Source organism: Ananas comosus, linkage group 17, assembly GCF_001540865.1.
Source record: "Ananas comosus cultivar F153 linkage group 17, ASM154086v1, whole genome shotgun sequence".
Classification (NCBI taxonomy): Eukaryota; Viridiplantae; Streptophyta; class Magnoliopsida; order Poales; family Bromeliaceae; genus Ananas; species Ananas comosus.
The window spans coordinates 2,256,674-2,282,546 of NC_033637.1; the positions used below are offsets into that span (position 1 = coordinate 2,256,674).

Below are 25,873 nucleotides of genomic sequence, written 5' to 3' on the forward strand. Positions count from 1 at the left end.
AAAAAAAAAATTATGATACGATCAAATATATACAAAATAATATATTTCCAGATGAAAGCAAAAAACGTGCATTAAGAATGAGGAAAAATCTGATACACAAAATAACCTAAAAAACCAAAAAAATAAATAAATAATAATTTTTTTATAACCGACCGTCTCTAGAATAAATGGCAAAATACTTGATAGTTGATATCCAAGATTTAAGTTCAAATCCTAATTGATTCACATTTTCAGCTAAATTTATTTTTAAATAAAATAAAAGTAGCAGATAACAAACTACCTATCTCAAAAAAAAAAAAAAACCTTTTATAAAATATTCTACACCGTATAATTATACAAACACAAAATAGTACACAAACCATCAACCAACTAAGGCTGAGCGTCCACACGTTTTCCCTGCGCTTATTCCAAACGCTGCCTCACGTTTACACTTCCCATACAACGATGCACTACTCTTCCACTCTCGTTTACCCTTCTTACGTAACTTACTACTGCAATGTAATATACAAAGCCTACATATGAACTTCTTGGGTGCGTCCTCAAAATCGCTTATCCCACAGCACCTCGTGTGCTTCCACACACCGCACGCGTCGCAAGTCAGCATCCTCTCCCCGTCGTCGTCCTTGGCCCCGCACTCGCAATCCACCGTCCATTTCTCGACCCCTCGCTCCGTCCGGAAGGGCCCGAGCCGCCGCTCCCTCATCCCGACACACCTCCCCACGACTCGGACCGAGCTGCATGAACCTAGAAGCAACTCGAGGGTCATCGCCTCGTCCGCAGACTTAAAGTCGAGAAGCTGTTCAGCTCGGAACGTTTTGAAGATCAAGTAGGTCTCACTGAATGCCTTTGTAGCTTTGGCTTTGAGGTCAGCCACCGTGGCGGTTGACGGCAAGACGAGAAGCTCAGCAGGCGGAGACGAATGATTATTTGATTGGTCTGCGATGACTACGTGGCACCATATTCGGAGAGTTGAAGGATGCGGAGGGACAAAGTCGACTGTGCTGTCGTAGTGTTTGATGCATTGTTTGCAGTCGAGGAGTTTCAATGCAGAGCTCCGCGCGGATTCGTAAGTTGCACGCGGATTGTAGCAATGCATGGTCTCCGGATTGACGAGAGCATCAAATAAGAACTTGAGGTCGCGAATAAGGTGTTCGACCGACGGCCTCAAAGGGTTTTGAGCAAGGGATGACCCCTTCGTAATAGCCTCGAGCCTGCGAAAATGCAACCAAGCAATTGAGTTTTGAGAATTTATTTGCTGGTGAATAAAAATGCAATCCAATTGCCGATTCCAACCTGTATTCAATCGAGTTTGTCTCTGCATTACATCGGGCAGCCACAACCATGCCATCATCGGTTAACCTCCCAGCGAGGCTCTTCAAAATAAAGTCAAGCAACTCCGGTGGGTCCACCGATCGACTCAGCGTTCCCTTGAGAGCTCGCAAACCCACCCACAGTGATTGATCAGAAGCCCGAAGAACCTTCACCATGGCCTCAAAACCCCGTCCGACGTCTTCCTTTGGCCATCTACACATTATTTCTTCTCGCATATCAAATCTCTTTTTCTTCGCCTCTGAAGGTTTCTGTTCAAGAGCATATCTAAGCAGTTCGGCCACACAGCAGAAGAGGTCTCTAACGGTCACCAGGGGGCGATTGGAGAGGGACTGATAGAATGCGATGGTGTTCTGTAAACGGCTTCGTGGAGCTCGTGTATGTGAGAAGAAGGGGGATAATGGAACGGTCGAGAGGGCATCGACTGCTTTTTGGTAATCTTCGACAGTAGTACCGAAGCTTCCGGACCCAAATTGGTACCCCCATTCTCCGTACCAAGAATGGCCGGCGGCCACTGCGTGTAGGAGACGGTACGGCATGCTGAATTTCTTCGACACGTCCATTACGGTAATTTTCCTGCCATGCAGAAGTAATGTTAGACTTACATGCTGAGCATGTTAATTCCATGTATGTTCAAAAGCAGATCAGTTTTTAACTTCATAGCAGCTCAAAAAACTCAGAACTAATAAAGTTTTTTTCCCCCCTCCCGTACTCTCCAAAATTACAAACTAAATTTTGCAAAAGGAAGGTGATTTGTGATCGCACAACATCAAGGGGAGGATCAATTTTGGGCTGAGATTGGCAATGGTGCATCATATTTAATGTTGACCGTAGACATACTTCACAAAGCAAAACATAAGATCACATAAATACTAATGACATACATGAATTAAATTGTTTCGTTTGCACAATCACTATTGCTAATTGTACAATTTTTGATATTTTTATGTAGCAATCGAAGAATGTACTAGTTTAGCAGCAGTTTAAATGATAAAAAAAATTTATTTTGGATTTTAATAGAAAGCATAATATTCTGAAACATACCTGACACAGAGTAATTTACAGAGGCGATCCCAGAAACTCATCAATTCACACCCTGTTAAGATTTTTGAGCCGCCTTCACGGCCATTTATTCTGAGAAGGTGACCGTAGCCATTGGCATGTACCACTCCATGCAGCAAATGGCCAGGATTATCCAACTGAAAGTATTCGCCATCTCCTAGAACATCTGAACTGATTTCATGTTTGCATGAGGAACATCTGCAGAAAAACCTGCAACAAATTAGACAAGCATAGCACATCTATGCCGATAATATTATATAGTCATTTGTTTTTTGCTTGTAGATTGCATATTCCAATCTTCTGCGGGAATTTTCGCTTGTTTCTGTGGGGGTTTGGCTAATTTTGAAATCTGTATCCAATTTTATGAGCTTCCTTATAAAAATGTAAGCACTCTATAGTGCACAGATATAAGTAAATATTAGTGTTTTATCCTTTTATATTTCTTGATCCTAAACCCTTTGCCCTATATCATGCAGTAAAGAAGAGGACGCCTACTATAAAATGTGTATGAATATCCGGAAAGACAACATACCTTGTGCTAAACAAGTCCTCTGTCAATCCACAATATTTGCAAGTCGGGCGTAAAAGGTTATTGTTGTTTCGAATTATGAAGTGATAACGAGTTCGACAAACAGGATGACCACTCCAGCCTATAAAGATCGAAAGCAACCAAATTTAGACAAGGAAGATATCTAATTTCTCTCTTCCTCAGAAATGTGAATCTGTACTACTTTAGGTTTCAGGAATTTCATTCCCCCTCAGAATCAGACACAAACCAGATCCAGCATAAAATCATTCGTAAATTGGAAGAGTATAACAAATTCGACCTATCATTTAATTTTGAGTCAAAATAGGATTGTGAATTAAGAGATTGGCCCTTTCCAAATTTGAACTTCGATTAAATAAGCTCAGTACAATCTCAGTACTATGCTCTAAAAAAAGACGAGTGATTATAATACATAAACTGCATAATATCGGCATGTAATTTGTCATTTACTCTTTGTTTTATATAACAACGCAGACGAGATTTTACTGGTTATTTGGTCAATTTGCTAAGCCTATTCAAGCCGAGTTTGAAGTATCGAATATCTGGGGATAAGAAACAAGCACAACACAAGATTTAAACTAAGACACACATATTTATAATATGCATTAAATCGGATCATCTAATTGAGTTTAACTTGATTACTATATTAAGAGCCCAACCATAGTGCTATTAAAAGTACCAAGCTTGTAAATTTTTCATTGTTAGATCTATTCATTTGACCAATTTCACCACTTAGATTATACTATTCCACCAACCATCCAATCAATATTAGGAGACCATTATTATTCTAATATTATAAATTCTTATCCAAATATTGAGAATTTACAAGCACTAATAATTTGATATTTTTAAAAATATAGAAGATCAATTCGTCCATTAATATCAACAATTAAGAGGGGAATAGAGTAAAGCTAGTGAGATTACTAACCCGTTACTCTGCAATGCTCGCAATAGATCTTACTGGACCGAGCCACGTCCTCCTCCACCACATCGAGCTCGACGGCCGCCGCGGCGTCCTGCGCAAAGCCGCCATCCATCTTGCCGACCCGGAACGCTATTCGCCAAGTCACCAAGCGCTCCGACTCAGCGGCCGTCGCCGACGCCGCCCTCGGCGGCGGCGCAATACGCGCGCGCCGCGAGAGGAACGCCCGTACGTTTTCCCGGAACGGGCCCCGGAAAAACTCAACTCCGCCGCCGGCAGGAAAAGCGAGGAAGTCGCAGAGGTCGGCGGTGACCCGCAGCTTGGCGCGCTTCAGGGGCCGGCCGTGTACGGTCATGGCGCCTGGATCGTCGTGAACCACGAGGCAATCGGAGGGGTGGAGATCGGCGTATGGCGGTGGAGGAGGACGGCGATTACAGGGTGTAGACCGGGGTGGGGGATTTAGAGTTTGGATTTGAATTTGAAAGTCGAGAAGGTTTTATATATATGTGTGTGTTTTTACTTTTTAGAGACGTCTCCAAATTACAATTGGATCTGGGATTTGGAAATCGTATTGGATAATGGGAGAGAGGGGGATTTGGATTTGGATTTGGCGATTTGGCGATTTGGGGTGCGAAAATTGAGCGGGAGATGAAAAAATTGAGAGACTAGCGAAAGTATATTTTCCCGCTTTGGACTTTCCTTAAATAGTCGGACTAGGTCGGTCGAGTACAATGTGAAATTACTAAAATAACCCTCATGACGTGTCAATTATCTCCTGGATCTTTTCCACCACGTCAGCAAGGAACAGGCCAATTTTTTTTTTTCGAAGGTTAATTATGTTTTAAAAATCTATTACTTGAAAATTAAAATGTTTCAAAATATCTGAACCCTTTTACAATTAAATTTCATTTTTTAAACAGAATTATGGTTTAGAAGACTTGCTTATAGAGTGGCTCGGTAATTTTTATCTTAATTTAAGGAAAAAAATAACAATCTGAAATAAAATATTAATGGTTTATCAAAAGAAAAAAAAAAGCAGCTTGACAACGTAGTTATCCATGTTTCTTCAGATTTAATTTTATCCACATTTGTTAGACTAAATATTAAAAATTATTCTTACAAACAACTTCCACAATAATTTATAATATTTAAATTTAGTGGTTATATTTTATTCTTTGCTTTATGAATTACAACAATCACCTCATTACTGATATCTTTTACCAACTAAATAAGATCACATAAGCAAATTTGTAAAACATTATAGAATTTATTTATAAAGATAGCATTACTTGGTTACATGCGTTCCTACTACACGAACTTAACATGGACCGAATTTATACAGGTTTGATCGGAATTGGATGAGAATATGCAAATAGGTGTAAATGGGCCGGGCGTATGAGAGACATTGGGCCTAAATTAAACCATTTGGGCCTAACCCATTTGTTTGTGTCTCTCACAATACCTCCTTAAACCTTGATCTCAAATGGCCCAATATGTGGTCCAACTCTTCACACAATAGTGTCCAAAAAATTCAAATTGACTTTTAAGTTCCTCGCTGTTTAATTAGAATTAGAAAAATATTATCTGTACACCCTCTATATATATATATAGTACATCTTAACCCCACCAATTGTACGAATTATAAACCTCTTATAAATTTGTAGTATTTGAAAATTTGACAAATTTAGTGAAAAAATAGTAGGCATTGAATGAGTGAGATATAAGATTTACACTATAGAAGTACGTGTAAAGATAGCTTACTCTTTCAAGTAACAGCAAGTAAATCTTAAAGTGTATAAATAATTACACTATTTCAATCATTGAATACGCTGTTACAAATAAGAGAAGCTGAAGGTAAAAGCAAAAATAGGGTTAACGTGTCGGCGTCATCAGAAAGGCTCAAAATTTATGTCCCTCTTCAACAGAAAGAGAAGGAAAAGAAAACAGTGAAATATGCAGCTTTCAATGAAAAGTCTAAAGTCCATATCCCTTGAGCATGAGTACCTGATTTCAACTAACAGGGTCCTAATATTGGGAGCAGTAAAAGTTCATTGTCGAATTAAAGTATTCAATTGCTGAGAGATGTGCATGTTTATCTATCTTTATGTTAGGGCCCACAACCAAGAAGAGGCATGTATGCATTGGGACATGTTTGTGACACTGCTGCTGTGATTAATTAAAGTGACATGACCAGGAAATTGGAACTTTGCCCCACCCACTCTCATGTGGTGGTGTGTGTCTCTATCCACTCCCCCCACATGCACCACATCACCCCTCATTGGCTCCAAATGGACCCTCTTTAACTACCTAAAAGCAAAGGTTAACCCCACCACATCCATTTCTCAAATCTTCTCACTAAAAAAAAAGGTTTGGTAAGGACATATCTGGTGACAATAACACCTAAGGAGAAGGGGGGAGGGATGGACTTAGGCCTAATTTGCTTTTAGATATAAACACGAGACCGGCTCAGACAAAAGATACACTAATAAATTAAATATAAAATATTTATTCTTAATTACTGATCGGTTGGTTCATTTGTGTTATGATTTAAGTACAATCATTTCATTCAATATAGAACAAATGATTAAAATTGAGCTTTAAATTTATTAGTGCATTCTTACTCTGTGTTTTTTTTTTAAGAATACACATTTTAATCAACGCATCTGCAATATAAGATTTAGAAAGATATAACTGAGATTATCATGCATGGTAACTTTACTTTTTTTTTCTATTCATTTAAATTCTTTAGTACAAGGGTCAAGATAGAACCAGAGAAGCTAAAACCCAAAAAAAAAAAAAAAAAACATAAATGGTTGTTAAAAAGGAGAATAATAATTAGTTTAAGCCCCCCCTTTCTCTCTCTCTCTCTCTCTCTCTCTCTCTCTCTTTGTTTCACAGCACTATATTCTCACCACTAATCTCGACATGCTTAGACGATGAACTAATAACATGGAGCTCCTCCTCCGCAGTATCACGGCCACGATCGAGTGAAGCAGCAGCCGAAGCGCCTTGTGAATACCACCTCGCCCAAAACAAGTAGTTGAAAAAGTTAAGCAGGCTCAGACCAGCCAAGAGCCAGTAGAACAGGTCTAGCCTATCCTTGTTCAAGTCGTTATCACTCAACCACCCTGTCTTCGTGGATCCCGAGGTGACCGTGTTGACCAATGAGACGAGCACCGAGCTCAAGTAGAAGCCGAAGGAGTAGGAGCAGTACGTCACGGACGTTAAAAACGACTGCATTCCCGCCATGGACTGCTTGTAGAAGAACTCGATGAGTCCCACCGCGGTGAACATCTCGGAGAGGCCGAACACGACGAACTGCGGCGCGATCCACAGCACGGAGAGGCGGGGGGACGCGCGGCGCCTGCGCTCGACGAGGGCGGCGGCGAGCATGGAGAAGGAGACGGCGAAGAGGCCGACGCCGACGCGCTGCAGCGGGGAGATGCCGGAGGGGCGGGCGGAGAGGCGGCGGGCGAGGGGGACGAAGGCGAGCTCGTAGAGCGGGACGAGGAGGAGGAGCAGGAGGTAGGGGATGGACTGCAGGGAGGCCGGGGGCACGGTGAAGGGCAGCGCCGCCGGCGTCGGCATCGCGGCCGCCTGCTGGACCGAGAACGTCTGCAGCTGCGCCAGCACCGTGTTGAACACGATCGTGCACGCGAAGATCGGCACCACCGACAGCAGCGCCTTCACCTGCTCCACCTGCGCCGCCGTGCACAGCCGCCACGGGCTCTCCGTGTGCCGCCCCTCCGGCCCCCGGATGCACGCCTTGTCCAGGAACCTGAAGCCCAATAGCAATGTCGATCCATCAATTCTACCGACACTATTAAATTGTACGAAACGACCGTTATTCTCTTACGACGGTTGTTCCGTATTATTTAATACGATGATAGAACATGAGATTCCGAGTTCGAGTTACGCCGCCTGACTTCTAGCATTATTAATTTCAAATTCAGCTAATAAAATAAAATAAAATAAAGATTCAATTTAAATTATTCATCAGGCCACACTGCCTACAAATATGACGTATTCATATGTATTTGATTTCATAAGGAAATTGCACAGTTAGATTTTCGGAAATAAATACTCGCCTGAATCGATTGGTGTGTCTGAGATTGCTAACGTTAGAAGCTGGTTGGGAAACATTGATGATTACATGGTTGGGTGCACCATTTTGGCCTCGGTGGAGCATTTCCGGGTTTGATGGGCACACTTGCTTTCTCTTCGTAATTGCAGCTACAAAAACCTGCGGATTTTCTAAAAGTTAAATTGAATCACAGAAATTAAATTTCAGAAATTTAGATACTCTGTTTTTTGCGTAAAGTTACAGAAGGGGACACGTTTAAAGTATAAACTAGTTGTTGTTAAAGGCTACAATCAGAAAAGTATACTGCACATGAGAAATTTTATTTTATTTTCTACTATACATGACAAAGAAACATTTTATTTTATTCATAGGTAAGTTGTGATCTGATCTATATAACGACAACAACAGCAATAAACATTGACCAACTGTCATGCCTTAATTTGTGTAAATTGGTGAAAAAAAAAAGAAAAGCTACAAGTAGGCAGGATAAAAAGAAGTAAGAAATAGTAATTTAATGGCCAACCCTTCCACCATATTGAAAAGAGAACAATTATCCAATTAAGTATTATATAATATAATGAACAAGGAGACAGCTACTCTGACTTATTAAATGGAGCAACACTAAATAACACATTCCCTTGACTCTTGACCAAATCATATAAACATCACATGCATAATAAAAAAATAAAAAATAACAATAACAATAACTTTACATAGCCCACTCTTATGTGTTAGTTCTTGTGAGTGTGACCATATTTTATGCGAGAGATATCACTTTGAAATCTTGCTCAAAAAACTCTCAACTTCAGAAACCAAAAATGTTCAAAAATTTTGCTGGTACAAAAAAAAAAAAAAAAAAAAAAAAAAAAAAAAAAAAAGAGGAAAAAAGAAAGAGCTTTTGGGTTTCAAAGTAGTAGTTTGAATTTAAAGTTTTCATTTCTACTGCAATGAGAAGCTATCCTATAATCTTTTTTACTTAACAAGAAAACATGTGAGCTTAGTCATGAGGCATCACCCTTGCTATTGGAGTAAAAATGCTCCCCTGAGGAGGCTTGTTCCTGTAAAAGGGAACCCCACAGATCAAACTAATGAGCCCCAGCGCCATCGCAGCCGCCGATACGCCAAATCCGACGGCCATCCCCGCTTTTGTTTGCACCCAGATGAGAACAGTCAAAGCTATGAGCTCTCCAACACAGAAGCTGAAATAAGCAGTGTTGAAGTATGTAGAGAGCTTCGTTGATTGTTGAGGATCTTCTTTGTTGAATTGGTCGGCGCCGTGAGAAATCATATTAGGCTTTAAACATCCACTTCCAAAAGCAACTAAGTAGAGTGCAACAAAAAATATGGTGGCTTTAAATCCTTCAGCTTCTATGCAGTGTTCTTCTTTGGACATCATGTTGCAATGGGGAGGCCTCAGTTGAGGGAGATGTGCTTGAACTGACAGTAGCATGAAGCCCTGTTCAAAGTTCAATAATGAAAAATCAAACATCCAGTATATAATCATTTATTTTCATTGTTTCCTTTGATTTGTAAAAACTAATATATAACTGAGAGTGGGAACAATGATTGTTAGAAAGAAACTCCTCTAAATGGAATTGCTTTTCAGGTGGGGATTTTTGTCTACTCTATTCTGCTTGCAAAATGTAAAGTTCATAATTTTTCCTTTTGTACCTTTTCTGAATTGTGAGAAAAAAGTTAAAAAGAACAGAGCATGATAAGAGTCACCAACTTATTGCACCCCTTTTTAACAATTTAATGTTCTTTATACAGAGCAACAAGTAATGTAACTCTACATGGAGTAAAAACTTTTTATAACCTGTTATTTTTACAGTTTAATGTTCTTCACTCCACTTCATGTTCTTGATATATATATAGAATTAAGGTGAATGGAGGGACTTACAGAAAGCTCAACAAATCCAAAGATCAACATAGTCCAGAAGCTCCCCAGGTAAGAATCAGAGAGGAAGCCACCAGCAAGTGATAGGAGGAAAATAGTCCCTATGAAGTTGGTCACTATGTTCGCGGATTTCGACAGGGGGAAGTGCATCTCATTGAACACATATGTGATCAAATTGTTCCCAACAGCTGCTATTGCCATAATTTCAAATGCTTGAATTCCTGAAAATCAAAGAAAAGAAAAAAAATGAATAAAAAAAGTTAAAATAATTTAGACATATCCAATATCAGAACCATATATTGAGTATTTTTATGGGAAGATTCTTCCTAAGTAATCCAAATAATTTAGTCAAGTACATGCTAGGACTCTCTTTCTTTTTGAGAAAAAAATTGTTGATGTTGGGCTCTCACAAGATATTCTAAGAAAATTAGTAATTTATGTACCATCTTTACATCACCAAATCGGAATCATATAATGATTAATATGCTTATTTTCTTTACTGGAAAAAAAACATTTAATTTGATGTTAGGACTCTTCTTTCTTTTCTAATTTTGGAGAAAATATCTGATGTTGGAATCTCTCAAAAAATATTTTTTTAAGAAAAAATAGCTGTAATTATCAATCTGGCTCAACCCACACATCTACTAGCTTAGCAATATCCTGCACCCACTACAAATTTAACCTCTCCATATACATATTTAAATCCACTTAGCTTCTCTTTTTTGAGCTAAAATTCAGCTTAGCTTCTCATGCATTAATTTCACCAAGTAGAGAGAGTGTGTGAGAGAGAGATAGATACCTAGTACAAAAATAGCAGCTCTCATGCCACCGTGCCTACTGGGTTTGCAGGGCTTGCCCCTCCAATCAACATAAACCTCAGAGACCATGGAGTCTCCCTTGAGGTTGTGTGGCCTCTGAATATGTTCCATATGCTCTAAGTTTCAAACAACACCACTCTTTTTTATATATGCTCTGCTGTGTGCAGGAAAGAATCTCTCTAGGAGCTTACAAACAACAGCACAATTACCAGCCCTCCTTTCCAGACAACTTTGTGGTAAATTTGAGGCAAGTTGGTGGGGTTATTTATAATAGCCCAAGGAGATGAGAGAGAGAGAGAGAGAGAGAGAGAGAGATAAGTTGGCTTAAATGGTTGGGAGGTCAAGTGGGCCGAGTCACGTTCGAAATGGTATGAGGTCGGATTGGATCGAGTCATATTCGAAGTGGCGTAAGGCTCGGTGGACCGAGTCACAATCGAGACTCGTAAACATTGTATATGTACGCTTTAAATGAATTGGTTGCGTATTTCTAGCCGCTCGAGTTTTTGGGATTAATAGTTAGCGCCAACGATCTGACAAAAGAGAGAGATAGGTTGGATGGTTCATCAGTACAAAAGAAAGAAAAGAAAAGAAAAGAAATTAATATCAAGCGAGCATGTTTTCGTATACGTCTGACTTGGTTTCTGGAATAGCTTTTATATTATTTATTGTGTTCATCGAGAGCGAAACTTTGGATTGTAGCTTTTTAACTATAAGTGAATTTTAATGAAGAAAATGTTATTACTGGTCCGAACAACATTACTGAGATAGTAATTCTGCAGAAGATCTAATTTAAAAAGGCGCTGTTTTTTATGACTCATAGATCTTCAAAAAAATTTGACCTAAGGTGAAGGGCATGAGGGGCTGAGAATAGTACAAGATAGTGCAGGTCTCTGTTGCAGAGTCAAGAGTGTGTTGTGCTTTTGAGTGTACAAAAATTTGGTCTCCAACACATCTCATTTCAATGTGACATTCATATGTTCTATACTTGTTGAAAGCCTAATATACTCTCTTAACAGTGATTAAAGAAATAACACTTGGTAATGCAAGTGGTGTGGGAGGCAGAAAGTTGCCCTTGCTAAGGCCAATCACAGATTTATTGTATAATATCTCTACCAACTAAATAATTAATCTCAATAACGTGGCGTAGGATGTACAGTAAAGGACACATTAGAGCACTCAATGGATGGCAATTGTTTCGTTTTTCAATTAGATGATTAAATACATTTGAAAAGGTTTGCACTAACATATCATACTCTGATGTCATGTAAAATAATTGATTTCGTAATAACTTGAGTTATCAAGGAATGATGTTTTAGTATTTATACCAAATAATTATATCATATGTGTAATTTAGATTGTGAAAATACCAAAATTATTCGTATAACTCTTTTGCAGAATATGCTACTAGCGCTACTTACAAAAGCATTATCCGAATTAAAATAGAGGTTTGGAGAAGTACAAGTTTGGAAACATCTGATGAAAACTTATTTTATTGTGATTTGTGAGTAGGGAAGGGGAACACCTAATTAACATGCAGGACAACTTCTTGGAATCTCCCTTCACTCCAAATTGTTATTTTGCATTGCTATATATATATATATATATATATATAGCCTACACAAGGTTTCATTTTTAAGTCGTTTTATGGTCCCTCACACACTAGCATGAAGAGCATCTTTCATATTATTCTTTCCTATTATTTTTCGTACCATCTCCAGCAATAATGGAAGTGGATTATTCCACACTTACTAACCTCCACATTAGCAACTCAGTCACCTTGCACATTCCTTGCTATAGAAGTAAATTATGTTGTTCTCTATTGAGTCTTTTTTTTTTTTTTGCCTACATACTACAACAAAAAGAGTTAACTTAGCTCAACATATATTTGGCTAATTGGATAAATCACATGATGTGCCTGATCCGCCTAGCTTCTAGAGCAATTTTTCTACTCTAATAAGCAACAATCGAAAATTGGACAAACATAAGATTTGAAACTTTTGCTACTGCGGTAAGAATATAGTATCAGCTTGTACACTTAATTTACAACGTCAGGCTATTATATAGAGAAACTACATAAGATGGTTTATACGAAATTAAATTATTACTCGCTCTCGATATGAACTTGAAATTTGATTTGTTAGCTACGATCACATCACAGAATATATAAACGCACCGTATAATTGAGGAAGATGCAAAAGAATATCACCCACTAGGTTTGGGCTTTTTGCTTTTTTTTTGTATTATGGGCTGTAAACACTGTATGATCTCTTCTTTTTGCTTTTTTTTTTTTTTTTCGGCTCTTCAGTGTCGTGGGTGTACTACAAAGTGCATCATATTGATCCTTTTCTCTAATAAATATTATCCATAGAGAGATGGACACGACTTTTATAGCATACGCCATGCATTTTACTTACAAATTTAATTTCACTTATGCCCGAGAATTAAATGATAATCCAAAAAAGTGTGATATCGATGATGGATGACTAAATATAGAGCACTGGTTGTTCACACTGCTCATTTTTTGTGGTGGTGCTACTAGTGCTCATTATATTGCTCCTACAAACTTAAATTATATATATATATATATGCCATCACCACCACTCCCACTACACCCATTTACCACCATCCTTTTTTATTTATTTTTTATTTTTCATTTGTTTTACCATCCACTATTAAGTGGCCTTATTTTACCAATTACCACTTTTGCTGCTATTGCTGTTCCACAATTGCTGCTACAGTAATATATATTATGTATATCGGTCTTGGCTTTTGAAACAGTTTTTCTTTTTACGTGCAAAGCGAAGAAGATACTTGATGTCTAAGATATAAAAGGTCTAGCGGTTATAGCTAGAGCAGAGCTCCAATTTGAAGCTTCGAAGATTTTCGATATTGTTCTAGGTTGCAGTTGAAAGAAAATAACTTTTCGAGCTTTCTCCAATGACGGTAACGCAAAAGTACGACTAAACAGGCTCTTTGTAAATGCTAGTATGTAAAGGTGCTCCCCCGTATAATTGAGTGGTCCCGTTGGAGCTATAGGATACTCGCTGTTCAATTACAATCGATCGATCGATCGATCGATCGTCTCACGAGCAACTAACCATTGCTCCTTGTTGCTGTATGTGTTTTCAATGATCAATCAACAGGAGTCTCTATGTGAGTTCTCATAGGCCACACTCTCTCCGTCGCTACATGTAAAAATAGTCAAAGTTTAAGCAACAAGTCAGCCGTGGGCCCCACGGGGCCAATGGATGGTTCCCATTCGACGACGGTGGGGCCCCAAGGGTTTGAAGCACTATTCCTGAGTGGTGGACCAAATGGCCCACTTTTGGCCCAGCCCAAATCAAACGGATAAGCGAACCACATCAGCTCCCATCATAGATCACCACGAGTGTGTACGGCCACAACGCTTGCTTTCTAAATTCCTACGCTATTAGCTAAAAAGGTTAATTTCATACATATTTCTATAAATATAATAAATAATAAATATTATTTACAAAATTTAATTTTTATTTATTGTTCTTGTAAAAATTCTGATATATGTCCCTACCGTTAGAATCTGTTAGAAAATTTTAGTTAATCATAGATTAAATACTTCACTATGGTTAGTTTTTGACATTTTTACCCTTCTCCTATTATAATGTTATGATTTTTAGTTTTCAAAAATAAATAGTTCTCTAACGGTAACAAATTATAAGAATATATTTGAAAACATTAAACTTTTACAGAAATAACATATAAAAATTAAACTTTGTAAAAATATATTTATCATTTACTTTATTTGCAGAAATCAGTATGAAATTAGTGCTAGTTAAAACTACTACACTTCACGCACAATCCCAAACATAAGGTAAAAAGGAAACTTCTAATTCTTGCAAGTCGAGTAATATTTCTATTTATATTCGTTAAAATTTTTTATTTTATTTGATGCATGAATTAATAGGTTTTCTACACCTTATGTTTATTAAATTAAATTTTAACTTCAGACTCCTTATGGTGGAATAAAGTACTGTATAGGAAATGAGTGTACGTACGAAGGCACAAATCTTTTACTCATGGAATGTCCACTACTTAAAAAGGCTTGTACTTTTGTTTTTAATATTTAAATTTTTAAAATTTTTTTTACAATATAAGGTATACAGTTCATTTAGAAGTACATAAATAGTACTTTTCATAAAATTATACCATTGTGTACTTACAAGATTTTTTTTCCCTCCTTGATATTGCCGAGTATCATTATTGATTAATTTGCAAACGTTTACTTTTTGTTATAAGCAGAGCCTCGAAATGTTAAAATACAGCTCTCTTTGCGAGTGCATCAAATTATGTAAAATAAAGATTTTTATAAAAACACAAAGCCAATAAAGTATCGTCTTTATTGTAAAAAATTAAGCTTCATTGCATTATTAGATTGATTGATTTCCTCCTCGTACGTTCAACTTCGATCGATAGCCTATATTTTTTTGTTTTGGCTCACTCTTGCAAAAAAAATGCATCTATTTTTGGCAAAGAGTTGATGTTTTAATTAGTATGATAATACCTGGCATGATAATACGTTTAACTTTTATTGACCACCCATATTTTTCTCGTTCTCTCTCGCAAAATAATGAGTCTTTTTTTTGAAAAAGTGTTGATACTTCTTTGTCCTTTCTCACCATTAAAACTTAACTAAAATTAGCAAGATCACTTGCAATTCTAATAATGTTAAGGTCTAGCTAATCTTTTTGCTCCTGATCTAATCACCAAAAAGTTACCCCCATTAGGCCCTAATATATTCTAATTCCAAATATTAGAAGTGTGATGCTGGTGAGTTAGGCTTAAGCATGATTTATTTATGGTAGATAATAGGAATTAAATAAAAAAAAATGGACAAAGTGGTGGGGCTTAATTAATTTCTCTCTCCTCTTCTTCTCTATTTTGTTAGTGTGGTTAACTACCATCATTACCAGGGCTTCCCAAGTCAACCCTGAGTTTGAAAATGGGTACCTCATTAGGGCTAGAAAGTCTAAGGTGGCACAATCACCCCAATCCACTTAGCAAATAAAAATAATAATAATAATAATAAAAATAAGATATAAAATAAAATAAAATAAAATAAAACAAAGATTAAAAAAATTATTAAAAAAAGAGGATGGGCATGGGATGGTAACACACAATCTGCCGACCAGCATAAGCACTTTCCAATGCTCTTCTCACAGGAAAAGGTCAGAAGCTCAATTGGATTTGTTACTTGTCCATGATCATCATTCCAAAAGTGTTGCATCACATGTGTTTTCTCTCTCTATCTTGCTCTCTCTCTCTCTTAAATTACCACTATATATGTTTCATTTTTATATTTTTATTATTTTAACTTTTAATTTTAAAGCTATTCAAGTTAGCCAAAATCGTCGTAAACGTTCTCTCACTTTGGGAAGATTTTGATTTCAATGCCCAAATTTACTATCACTTAAAAACTGAAGTTATTATTTGACATATATTATACTTTATTGGTTAAACAGTAAGAAATTCGACTTCTGCTAATATTAAATTACCTTTTAGCTATGTTTAATCTAATTTAAAAGCTTAAAACACAATGACCATGGCCAAGTTGTAACTATCCACACATATTCTACCCTTAATTATGTTTTTTTTTTTCTTCTTCTCCTCTCTCTCTCTAGTTCATTCTCTCTCTCAAACATTCCTTCAAATTACTTTTGCTTGGCTTGTGATATGTCTTTCCAAAATCCTGTTGTGAGAATGACTACTAAATTGGCCCCCCCAAACTCCTTGGTTTAAGATGAGCCACATCACATGGTGTGCTCCTAGGGCTAGGGCTAGGGCTAAGAAACCGACAAGTGGCAGCCCCTTTTCGGGTTTTACGGGTGTCCACCCCTTTTATAAATTGGTCTCTGATTTGAAGAGAATATGCTCCTAATTTTCTTGGGTGAGGGTGATATAACTGAGTGAATTCATTTAGAGAGAGACAGAGAGAGAGAGAGAGATTTGTTAGTCTATAAACTAATGCAACCGTGAGCACTGTTTCTGTACCTTTCTAAAACTATGCTAATGCTCGCATGAAGATTTCAGGTATCTTAAAACAATTTGCCCAGGCATAAGCTTCAAAAGATTTATTGATTGATATTCGAAATCACAAGTTTGAAATCTAATTGTTTCAAATTTTCAGTTAAGTTTATTTTTTAAAAACGAAATGAATAGTATGCTCCCTTTTTCTAATTTTTTTTTTTTCAAAAGTACTCTGAGCAGTGTCCATATGTATGTATCTACTTGTGAATAAAGCACAATCTTATCTCTACACTTAGATCTAGCATCGATAAGCAACGAATCATGCTTGGAGAAAGAAAAATATCTATCTATCTAGCTATCTCTACTCTACTTGCATGTTTTTCTTTCTTTCTTTCTTTCTTTTTCTTGAAAGGAATCTAAGAGTCTATGTTTAGGTTAGACAACATCTCTCCAAAGAAGTCGATTGTTTTTAATTAGTGGAAGTAACAAAGAGCTTAATGATTGGTATCGGAAGTTTCAAATTCGAATTTAAATTAATTCACATTTTTTAGCTATCACGTGATTATGCAACCTCCCTCCTAAAGTGACAAACTAACTAGTAAATGATCCCAATGTTGGATCATATATTATGAGAGAGAGAGAGAGAGAGAAAGAGAGAGAGATAGATTCTGCTTGCATTAAAAGACTAAAAATTAATGCTATGAATTGGCCCCCAAAACATAAGCATCTACACACAATTGTCAACTTCTTAATTATCTCATTTGTACGAAGAAGCAAGTGCTCCAACATTCTCATCCACTAGGTTTCAACTAATTAAATATGTATACAGCAACCGACCATCCCTGACGCAAGTGACAAAGAATTTGGTGATTGGTATCTGATGTTCCAAGTTCGAATTCTAAGTGATTCATATTTTCAGTTAAATTTATTTTTTAAAAAAAATAAAAAAAACGGATAGCACGCTATCTATCTCTCTCTAAAAAAAAAAAAAAAAAACATGTATGCAGCAACTATCGCCACCGACTTGTTAAGATGACATAATTATACTGTTAATTAGGATTAGGCGTGACGTCGCTTCTCGGGAATATGGTGAAAGCACTTTGTTTAGGACTTTAAGATGCGAGTTTTTTTGTTTGTAGGCGGAAGATTAGTCGGTAGATCTAGGCTAATGAAGCACTTATTAAGCTATGTACCAAGAATCTCGGATCTCCGACATTTTTGTCTTTGATTATGCCCATAGATCGAGTAGTTTTAATTGGACCCTACAGTTTTGTTTTGGATTGACTACACCTTTCTCTTCTTGGAGACTACAGTAATAATTTTTGGGATACATATCTATGTTTTTTATTAGCTAATACAGGATCCGCGCTACACTACGAATAGATCGATAGTATTTCAGCCAATTAAAATATATAATTATTAATTTTAAGATTAAAAAATTATAATAAAAATTTATACAGTATTTTTATGTACATTATAGAAATAATCTTTTTTATTAATATTTTTTTAACTTTCAGTATTTGAAGAGTTAAATTATTCTAATAACTTCTTTTAAAACTTCAATCAAACCTAATACTTTTAATATCTATTCTATAAATAAACTTTTTAACTAAAATGTTAAAGTTGGAAGACTTATTTCAAATTGTTGAAAAGGGTGAGGTGTATTTAACTTGTTAAAATTGATTGGAGAAAGCAAAAACTATTGCATGCAACTGGTGTATATTAATACTTCATATACCGTAACTTATATTAAATGACTAATGTTCTAATATCAAAACTTAATTAAATATATATAATCTACACAATCTAATAGTTTAAATTATATTTAATAAATTAAATTGTAAAATATATATTAAAAAATTTTAAGTATATGGTATATGTATACATACACATCCGTGTAGAAAGTGCGTATAGGGTGCCCTCATAATTCCGAGAAAAAAATAACTCTTTGCTTACACCTGATGTATACTAACGCTCCTTACACCGCATAATATATTAAGTTATTGATGAAATATTTGATAGCTAGTATTATAAATAAAATATAATATAAATTTATATTTGATACATATTTCAGAATGTGTAATGAATGTATCCAAAATTTTTATTAGATATTTTGCAAGCTCCCGTTGGTTCATAGGTTAATCAACTAGGTGGCTTTAGGACAATCATTTTATTGATGTGACTCAACTTATAATTCATATATATTGTATATATAGAATAGATATGAAATTAGTGGCTTGCTTTGGGCTGACCATGTTACATAGGGCTTAGCTACGGTCCTGGAAATGAATAATAATGCAACTAAAAAACTGTACGTAGGTATTGGCCTAACTTATCACAACCTAAAAAGTTCGTCTCCATCTACTTTGGTTGAATAAAGAAGAACTTTTTTAACTGGAAAAGGAGGTTACCAATTTTCACACAATAAGTTACCAAATTTCACACAATAAATAAATTAATAGAAAGAAAATACTTTTTTAATTGGAAATAGAGGTGACTAATTTTTACATGATAATAAGCGAGCGGAAACAAACAGAGTATTACGCACCGGAATTGATTCCGCCCCTCATTAATAGCGATATTAATCCAGCCGCTCACATCACCAGAAGTCGGAAATCAACCCCACCTTTGATGAGCGACAGGATCAGGATCAATCCTCCTGTCCGGTGCATAGGGGTCGCACCCAATGCAGAAGACATCAGTCCAAAATATTGGATTTGTGTTCCAGTTATGAGATCAAATAGCTTATAAGAAAATTAAACCAGATCCATTGCTCCCAAGCTCGATTCGACCGCGTATTTGTGCTTATTCTGGAGCACACTTAGCGAACAAATGACCCAAGCTCAACTTGGGCTTATCTTTGATCACAATACAATCGTGCTACGTCAAATACAAACGTAAATTGTTGCCATAAGAATTCAGAGCTTTTGAAAGCAAGTGTTTCACCTCATCTTTCAATAGCACATTTGTAACTCACAAATTACTCGGCTCCATGATCTGCGACAAGACTAAAATTTTAAAACAGGTTGATTGCAAACCAGTCGACATAACACAAACAATAGCATGGAAAACTTCCACATATTTTCAGCCATCAGCATTGTAAAGCAAGTAGCAGCAAGCAGAACAGCTCATGCCAAAGACGGGAACGTAATTGGCAAAGCACAAAATCATGTAGCCGCATATAGCCAATCTAAGCAAGTTCTATTTGTATAAATTTGAAGTCCTTTCAAGCAGAGTAAGTTTCACCCTTCTTAAGTCCATGCATTATATGTAACAGTTCTATATTAGTCATAGTTCACAACTAAGGAAAAACGATTATCCCTTAATTTTCACTATGTCCAGCTTTTAGGGGTTGGTGGAAGTCTGGAAGGTACTGGGTTTGTACTTCTCCATCAACTCTGTGAGGACGGTATCAAACTCCTGCTCGAGCTCGACTTCCTTAGCCAAATACTCGCGCCTCAGTTTAACCTTCTTATCTTCGTGCATACGAATCAGCTCCTCTCTCTCCGCTTCGAACTCTTTGACCCCCTTCACCTGGCTATCAATAAACCTCGCAATCTCTTCCTTCCTGCGAAGAAAATACATATAGAATTAGTGCCAAAAAAAACTAATAAGTCATTCTATTTTCTTGATACCCAAATCTTAATAAAAGCATGGGCCAATTGTGACGGATGATAACATATCGTGCGAAGATAAAATCATTATTTCTACTACAGTTGGGATACGTTGAAGTCAATTATGAGAACACAAATGTTTTCCATAAACGAGGCTGCAAGTATTGAGAATTACCTAAGTTTGCGGTCTTCAGTGGTTCCAGAATCAATATCACATTGTTTCGCCTTGGCACGCTCCTCCTGTAACAACCTTTCATAGATCCTTTCTTTCTCCTCAGTAGCTTTATGAACTTTCTCCATTTGTTCTTTGAAAAAACGCTCTTGGTTGTCCATCTAGAAAGGAATTATGTGGCGGCATCAAATGGATATGACCATCCTAATCAACTCTCATGTACTAAGATCGGATATGCAAAGTACCAAAGAATGAAAAGGCACAAAACAAAACAGTAAAATAATGCCCTATCAATGGTAAAAGAGGAGATAAGCAAGTAGCCTGCCCACCAAAAGAAACATTCTGCATGTTTCTAATGCAGTTAGAAGCACCAAGAAATCATAGTGCATACATCACAAACTACATTTACGGATATTTTTGAGAAAGTGGGTCCACATCCTCAATGAAATAGTACAATAAAAAAGTGACAATGGGATTGAATCTTATCAACATAGAAATGCTTGGCCAATTAGAAGTCTTTCTGCGAAGTGGTATTACCTCTTCTTTGTTTTCCTCATGCTGGATCTTAGTTCTGAGCATCACAATCCTGTTTTCTTCCATCGTCTCAGAGAGTTTCTGGTTCACCACCTTGACAGTTTCCTCAAGTGCCTTAGAACGTTGTTCTTGCTTAACAACCTTGTTCTTGAGCCAAAGAAGTTGCTGGTTATCTTCACTCATTTGTTTCATTGGGTTCACAACCATTTCTTGATATGATCTCATGTCATACTTCAAGCGTAATTTTCCTATCAAACAGTATTGAAAATAACTCATAAGGTATTGTTATCCTAGCTTAAAACTAATGGTGAAACCTGACACTTTCTCAGAGGCTTCATATGTCATGTCTAAAAATGAGTATAATGTATAATAAGGTAACACATAAATAAGAATAAGAAGAAACAAGAGTTTCAGAACGCAATTATTTCAAAACTTATGGTCCAAGAAGTACTCAGCGATATGACAATGTAAATGAGCAAATAAATGCAAATGTTGTACTCAAGCCACAGAAGATTTCCTTTAATGCATTGCTAGGGCTAGAAATGAGATTAATGAAACAACGCCAAGTACGGATGACATCACAATTATTTAATTATTCTTAGTTATGTCAGATTGGCAAGAGGCAACTTAATTCAATATCAAAAGCACCAAAAGAAGTAAATTTGAGTTATAATAAACAAGCAGTTGAATTATTTTGACCAATATGGGATCACAGGTAGCTCCTTAATATAGCTTGAATTCTTGGTTTGTACATCAGACAAATAAAACTTATATTTCTTGGTTGCTTTTACGAGCGTAATGAATATTTCTACCTTGAGAGTGATGGTTGAATATTTCCATATCTTCTTTGCGTGCCAAGTAACCGTATAACTGGCGTTTACCACCTGCTAAGAACAGCACCCGACGGTGCTCCCATGCATCCCTGTCTGTTCCTTGATCTGCGAAATGCTTGTGCAGCCTTTCAGCCTCCACATAGCCCATAGCATTGCTTTCAAATATTAAAACACTCATGCCACGATGCCCCTTAGGACCATATGAATGGCGAGCTTTCACTGCAGCATACGTGTGGAAATATTCAAGCAGCTCTTGATTTCCCATGCCAATCCACTATTTTTTAAAGAACAAATAATAAATAGCGAATCAATAATTGCAGTCAAGGTTGACATTATAGAGTGATTGTAATATTTCATTGTTTACCTCAAATGAAAGATGAAAGGTTGTTTAGGTTCAACCAGTTCATGATAATACAGGTACAATCGGGAACACAAGATTGCAGCCTAATAAGCTAGCAACCGATGTTAAACATACTATGCATTAATCTTTTTCTTTTTTTGGTACGAGCAGAAAGATGGAAATTACACATCTTATTAGGTCCTACAATAAAGAGTATTTAAGCCAGCCATTCTGATGGATCCTTGCATAATCTTTAAATAATGTTTTCTACTGGCATATTTTAGAATGGTATCCACATAACAAATTAAAAAAACATAGAACTAAGAAACATGGCTGACTAAATTAAATTGCTGATCCATTTTCGTTTTTGCAAAGTGGAAACACATTTCAGCTCTGTTTCCAGCCACAGAGACAAAATATACTGTCTTATCACTTTTTCCCATCCATGCTCGTAAACTTTAAAACAAATAACAAATAGTTATTTCATTATTTAGTATCAAGACGATCAAAAAAAAATTCAGCATATCTTACACAGGCAAAAAGAAAAAAGAAGAAAAAAAGCTGCAAGACAGTAATCCAAAGAAGTTGGAAGATTCTGAGAAGTCAAATAAGTAGGTAAATTCACTTCCACTAGAATGATGAAAAATAGACTTTAAAAATTTCCAAATTACCAATTAAATCTTGCTAGATAAATTCCAGAGCAGTAAAAATTAGACCAGGTTCAACAATTAATAAATTGCTGGAAAGAAAAGGTACAGTAAAGCAACTTCATGTAAGGAAAAAAAAGAGAAAACTTCAAATACCACCCCCGTGGTTACAAACTTTCTCATTTTAGTACCCTGTGCTTTAAGTGTATCAATTTAGTGCCATGTGGTTTCATTTTTATCTTTTTATTGTCGATTCCACTAATTTTTTTCGTTAAATCAGTGACAAAGTTGAAACTAAAGGATACTAAAGTGAATATTCGATAAACCTAGGTGGGGTATTTGAAGCTTTTTGTATATAATTTAACAAAATATTAACAGAGAAGCTAACGAAAAGATAAAAATGAAACCACAGGACACTAACTTGATACACTTTAAAACACATGGTACTAAAATGAGAAAGTGCGAAACCACAGGGTTGGTATTTGAAGTTTACCCAAAAGAAGAAGAAGAAGAAGAAACTTCACCTTATCACTCTCATCCTGTTCAAGTAAAGTGTTCATAATGACAACCATCGGAGGCCAAACTATCTCATGATCAGTCGTGGTCTCCCGCAATCCCTTCCATTTACCGTACAGCTCTCCAGCGGGAACCACTGAAGTCCCTCGCCGACGAAGCTCCTCCTCCAGAAGCGCAGCAAGTTCTCGGTGAAGCTTGACCCTTGTTGCCCCTTTAGTCTTTGCATGAGTCATTAAAGGTTGCAGACCTTTATACCAATCAATGGCACCTGGACCATTATGGCATGCTGGGCAATGCCACTGCCTTGTCTGCTCATTTATCTGTTCAACAGTCAATTTATCCAAGGCTTCGAAAAAACCCCTGAACCACCTGTTCTTTTTCCCAGTTTCATGGCTCTTTTGGCTTGCGTCAGAATCATAGTCATCGCTTAGATCATCATCACTATCAACCAGCAAATCATCATTATCATCAGAAACATCATCAGTTTGTTGGGGAACTGGGTCTGTGTCAGAATTGTAACCAACTGATGCATCTTGAGAAGGGTATTCCCCTTCTTTCCTGTTCTGAGAGCCAGATGATTGATTTCTTGATGCCCATTGCCAGCCACGTGCAAGGGTGGGAGTTACATTTGGAGGTGGTGCCATGTATTCTCTCTCCCAAGCCCTACTTTGAGGTTGCATTTTGGAATTACCTCTCCCAGCAGGCCGACGAGAATCAGCTACTGGGGCCGAGTTGTTTCCTGGAGCCCTTCCGTAGCCAGGATTTCCCCATCCTTGCCTTGGTGCACCTTCTGATTGGCCCCGTGCTTTAGGCGCATAATTTGATGAGCCCAACTGTTTCCCAGCAGCTGAATTGTTTTTGTATTTGGATTTCTTGCCACACACCTCCCACCCACTTTCTTGAGAGTCTAAATTTACCTCTGCCATGTCCCGGTTCAATTGATCAAGCTTTGGATTACCTTTCCCAGAACCAGACTCATCAATTCCTTTGCCCTTTGCTGATGGATCACCACCACCAGCAGCTGTAGCTTGAAAGGTCTTGCCTCCACCCTTTCTCGAACTCATCTTCTTTGGAAACCACAACCAGGTCCCTGCCAAATCGATACGACACTAGAGATTTCACATAATTACTAGGCTACTTGCAGACAGAATATTAACTATGAAAGGAACGAATCTGACTTAGAGAACTTATGGATATCAAAGGGCACGCTGATCTGCTGTTCAGATAGTCAGATGGGAACTATTATCACCCAATATATTAGCACATTCGTTAAAGAGTCTTATCATTGGATAGGTTGCTTACAGTTGAGATTATTGAAGATAACTAATAATACAGTTATCTTAGTCGATAATAATCAGAGGTAGAAATGAAACAAGCTGAAAAACCATCCAACTGGGATGTCGATGATAAGGTCTCAGACGTTTAATTTCAAAGCCACCGCTATACGAGACCAAAGCCATAGAAAACAAACTATTAACCAAAATTGCAGTTAAGACAAGGAGAAAGCAAGACATCCAGACAGAGTACATGAACAGGTGACACAATGTATAGTAATAATAAGAAAATTGGGGACAGAAAAAAAAGAAAAAAGAAAAATCTAGGAAAATCTTTTTGCATATTTTCACTTATTAGAAAATAAACCCTAGACGCTTCGTTGATGTGATCTTAGACACAACAACATTAATATCAATATCTGTAAAGTAGAATGTAGCTAGGGCAGCAACAATAACAACAAGTAGATGTACAGAAGCAAAATGCTGCGAACACAAGCTGTCAAATGGTTGGTTATTTGTTTGAACACATCACGAATCAAGCACACGAGATCATCTACGGGTTAGTTCACTAACAATTCCAGTTAAAACGAGGAAGAGATTAAAAAAAAAAAATTCCAAACAAAAAGAAAAAAATCCAAACACACAATAGATTGAACAAAAGATACAGCGCGCCCACAACAAATTAAACAACAATGCCGTAAGAAAGGCCAGGAAATTCCTAATCAAGCTTACTAAAACCAGGTGTAATGCCTAACACCAAACATAAACCCTAAGTGCTACTTCGTTTTCGCACCACGCGAGGAGAATCGGAGTGATTTGTAGAAACCTCGAAACCAAAAGGAGAATAACGCGATCACCGATCAGAGGGAGGAGTTGGCGTAAGGCTCGGGCGGCGTCGGAGGCGGCTGCGGCGGAGCTCCGACGAGGCCGAGCCGATCGAGGGGCGATCCAGAGATTAGAGCATCAGAGATGAGTCTCCGGAGTCGGAGAAGAAGTAGATTGAGACGCCTCCGCTTTGGGAAATGGATAGAGAGAGAGAGAGAGTGAAATGGAGAAACCGAGCAAGGAGTGAGAACCATTTATCGCTCCAGTAAAAGAAAGAGAGGAATAGGGTTTTAGTAGGTAAAAATTTACTGGACAATTTTACCCTTGTAAAATTTCGAGAATTTTTTATTTTAGCCTTGCTACGGGTACGCCAAATTGTACCTTAAAGTGAAGATACAGAGATTGTTACAATTCCCCTTCCCAAAAAAAGAAACCCTAATAATGGTGCAAATAAATGCA

General features: G+C 37.1%; 3 protein-coding genes across 6 annotated transcripts; all 3 read right to left on the reverse strand.

The window, feature by feature from the left end:
• Positions 288 to 4,585, reverse strand: LOC109722935 (PHD finger protein At1g33420-like). The gene is made up of 5 exons (XM_020251112.1): positions 3,867 to 4,585; positions 2,924 to 3,041; positions 2,374 to 2,589; positions 1,294 to 1,905; positions 288 to 1,211 (listed from the first exon to the last, which is right to left on the reverse strand). The coding sequence occupies exons 1-5, from the start codon at positions 4,213 to 4,215 to the stop codon at positions 362 to 364; spliced, it is 2,145 nt and encodes a 714-aa protein (XP_020106701.1). The 5' UTR covers positions 4,216 to 4,585; the 3' UTR covers positions 288 to 361.
• LOC109722936 (protein NRT1/ PTR FAMILY 4.4-like) lies at positions 6,574 to 10,897 on the reverse strand. The gene is made up of 5 exons (XM_020251113.1): positions 10,641 to 10,897; positions 9,845 to 10,062; positions 8,960 to 9,400; positions 7,949 to 8,103; positions 6,574 to 7,638 (listed from the first exon to the last, which is right to left on the reverse strand). Exons 1-5 carry the CDS (start codon positions 10,768 to 10,770, stop codon positions 6,753 to 6,755), a joined length of 1,830 nt encoding a protein of 609 aa, XP_020106702.1. The 5' UTR covers positions 10,771 to 10,897; the 3' UTR covers positions 6,574 to 6,752.
• Positions 19,832 to 25,668, reverse strand: LOC109722930 (protein SUPPRESSOR OF GENE SILENCING 3 homolog). Of its 4 annotated transcripts, none has more exons than XM_020251107.1 (6): positions 25,447 to 25,668; positions 23,324 to 24,405; positions 21,792 to 22,086; positions 20,983 to 21,227; positions 20,449 to 20,606; positions 19,832 to 20,227 (listed from the first exon to the last, which is right to left on the reverse strand). In XM_020251107.1, exons 2-6 carry the CDS (start codon positions 24,377 to 24,379, stop codon positions 20,005 to 20,007), a joined length of 1,977 nt encoding a protein of 658 aa, XP_020106696.1. In that variant the 5' UTR covers positions 24,380 to 24,405; positions 25,447 to 25,668; the 3' UTR covers positions 19,832 to 20,004. The 4 variants fall into 4 exon arrangements, with proteins under 4 accessions (XP_020106696.1, XP_020106693.1, XP_020106695.1 ...); XM_020251104.1 differs by having other exon boundaries at positions 25,416 to 25,668; XM_020251106.1 differs by having other exon boundaries at positions 25,383 to 25,668.

Coding starts and splice junctions, on each gene's coding strand:
- LOC109722935 (XM_020251112.1), bottom strand. CDS start 4,215: ATGACCGTACACGGCCGGCCCCTGAAGCGCGCCAAGCTGCGGGTCACC. Junction 3,042..3,866: donor CGAGCATTGCAGAGTAACGG/GTTAGTAATCTC, acceptor CGATCTTTATAG/GCTGGAGTGGTCATCCTGTT. Junction 1,212..1,293: donor ACAAACTCGATTGAATACAG/GTTGGAATCGGC, acceptor GCATTTTCGCAG/GCTCGAGGCTATTACGAAGG.
- LOC109722936 (XM_020251113.1), bottom strand. CDS start 10,770: ATGGAACATATTCAGAGGCCACACAACCTCAAGGGAGACTCCATGGTC. Junction 10,063..10,640: donor AGCTGCTATTTTTGTACTAG/GTATCTATCTCT, acceptor TTTGATTTTCAG/GAATTCAAGCATTTGAAATT. Junction 8,104..8,959: donor TTTTTACTCCAATAGCAAGG/GTGATGCCTCAT, acceptor GAAAATCCGCAG/GTTTTTGTAGCTGCAATTAC.
- LOC109722930 (XM_020251107.1), bottom strand. CDS start 24,379: ATGAGTTCGAGAAAGGGTGGAGGCAAGACCTTTCAAGCTACAGCTGCT. Junction 22,087..23,323: donor AACAGGATGAGAGTGATAAG/GTGAAGTTTCTT, acceptor TTTAAAAAATAG/TGGATTGGCATGGGAAATCA. Junction 20,228..20,448: donor ACTGAAGACCGCAAACTTAG/GTAATTCTCAAT, acceptor TTTTCTTCGCAG/GAAGGAAGAGATTGCGAGGT.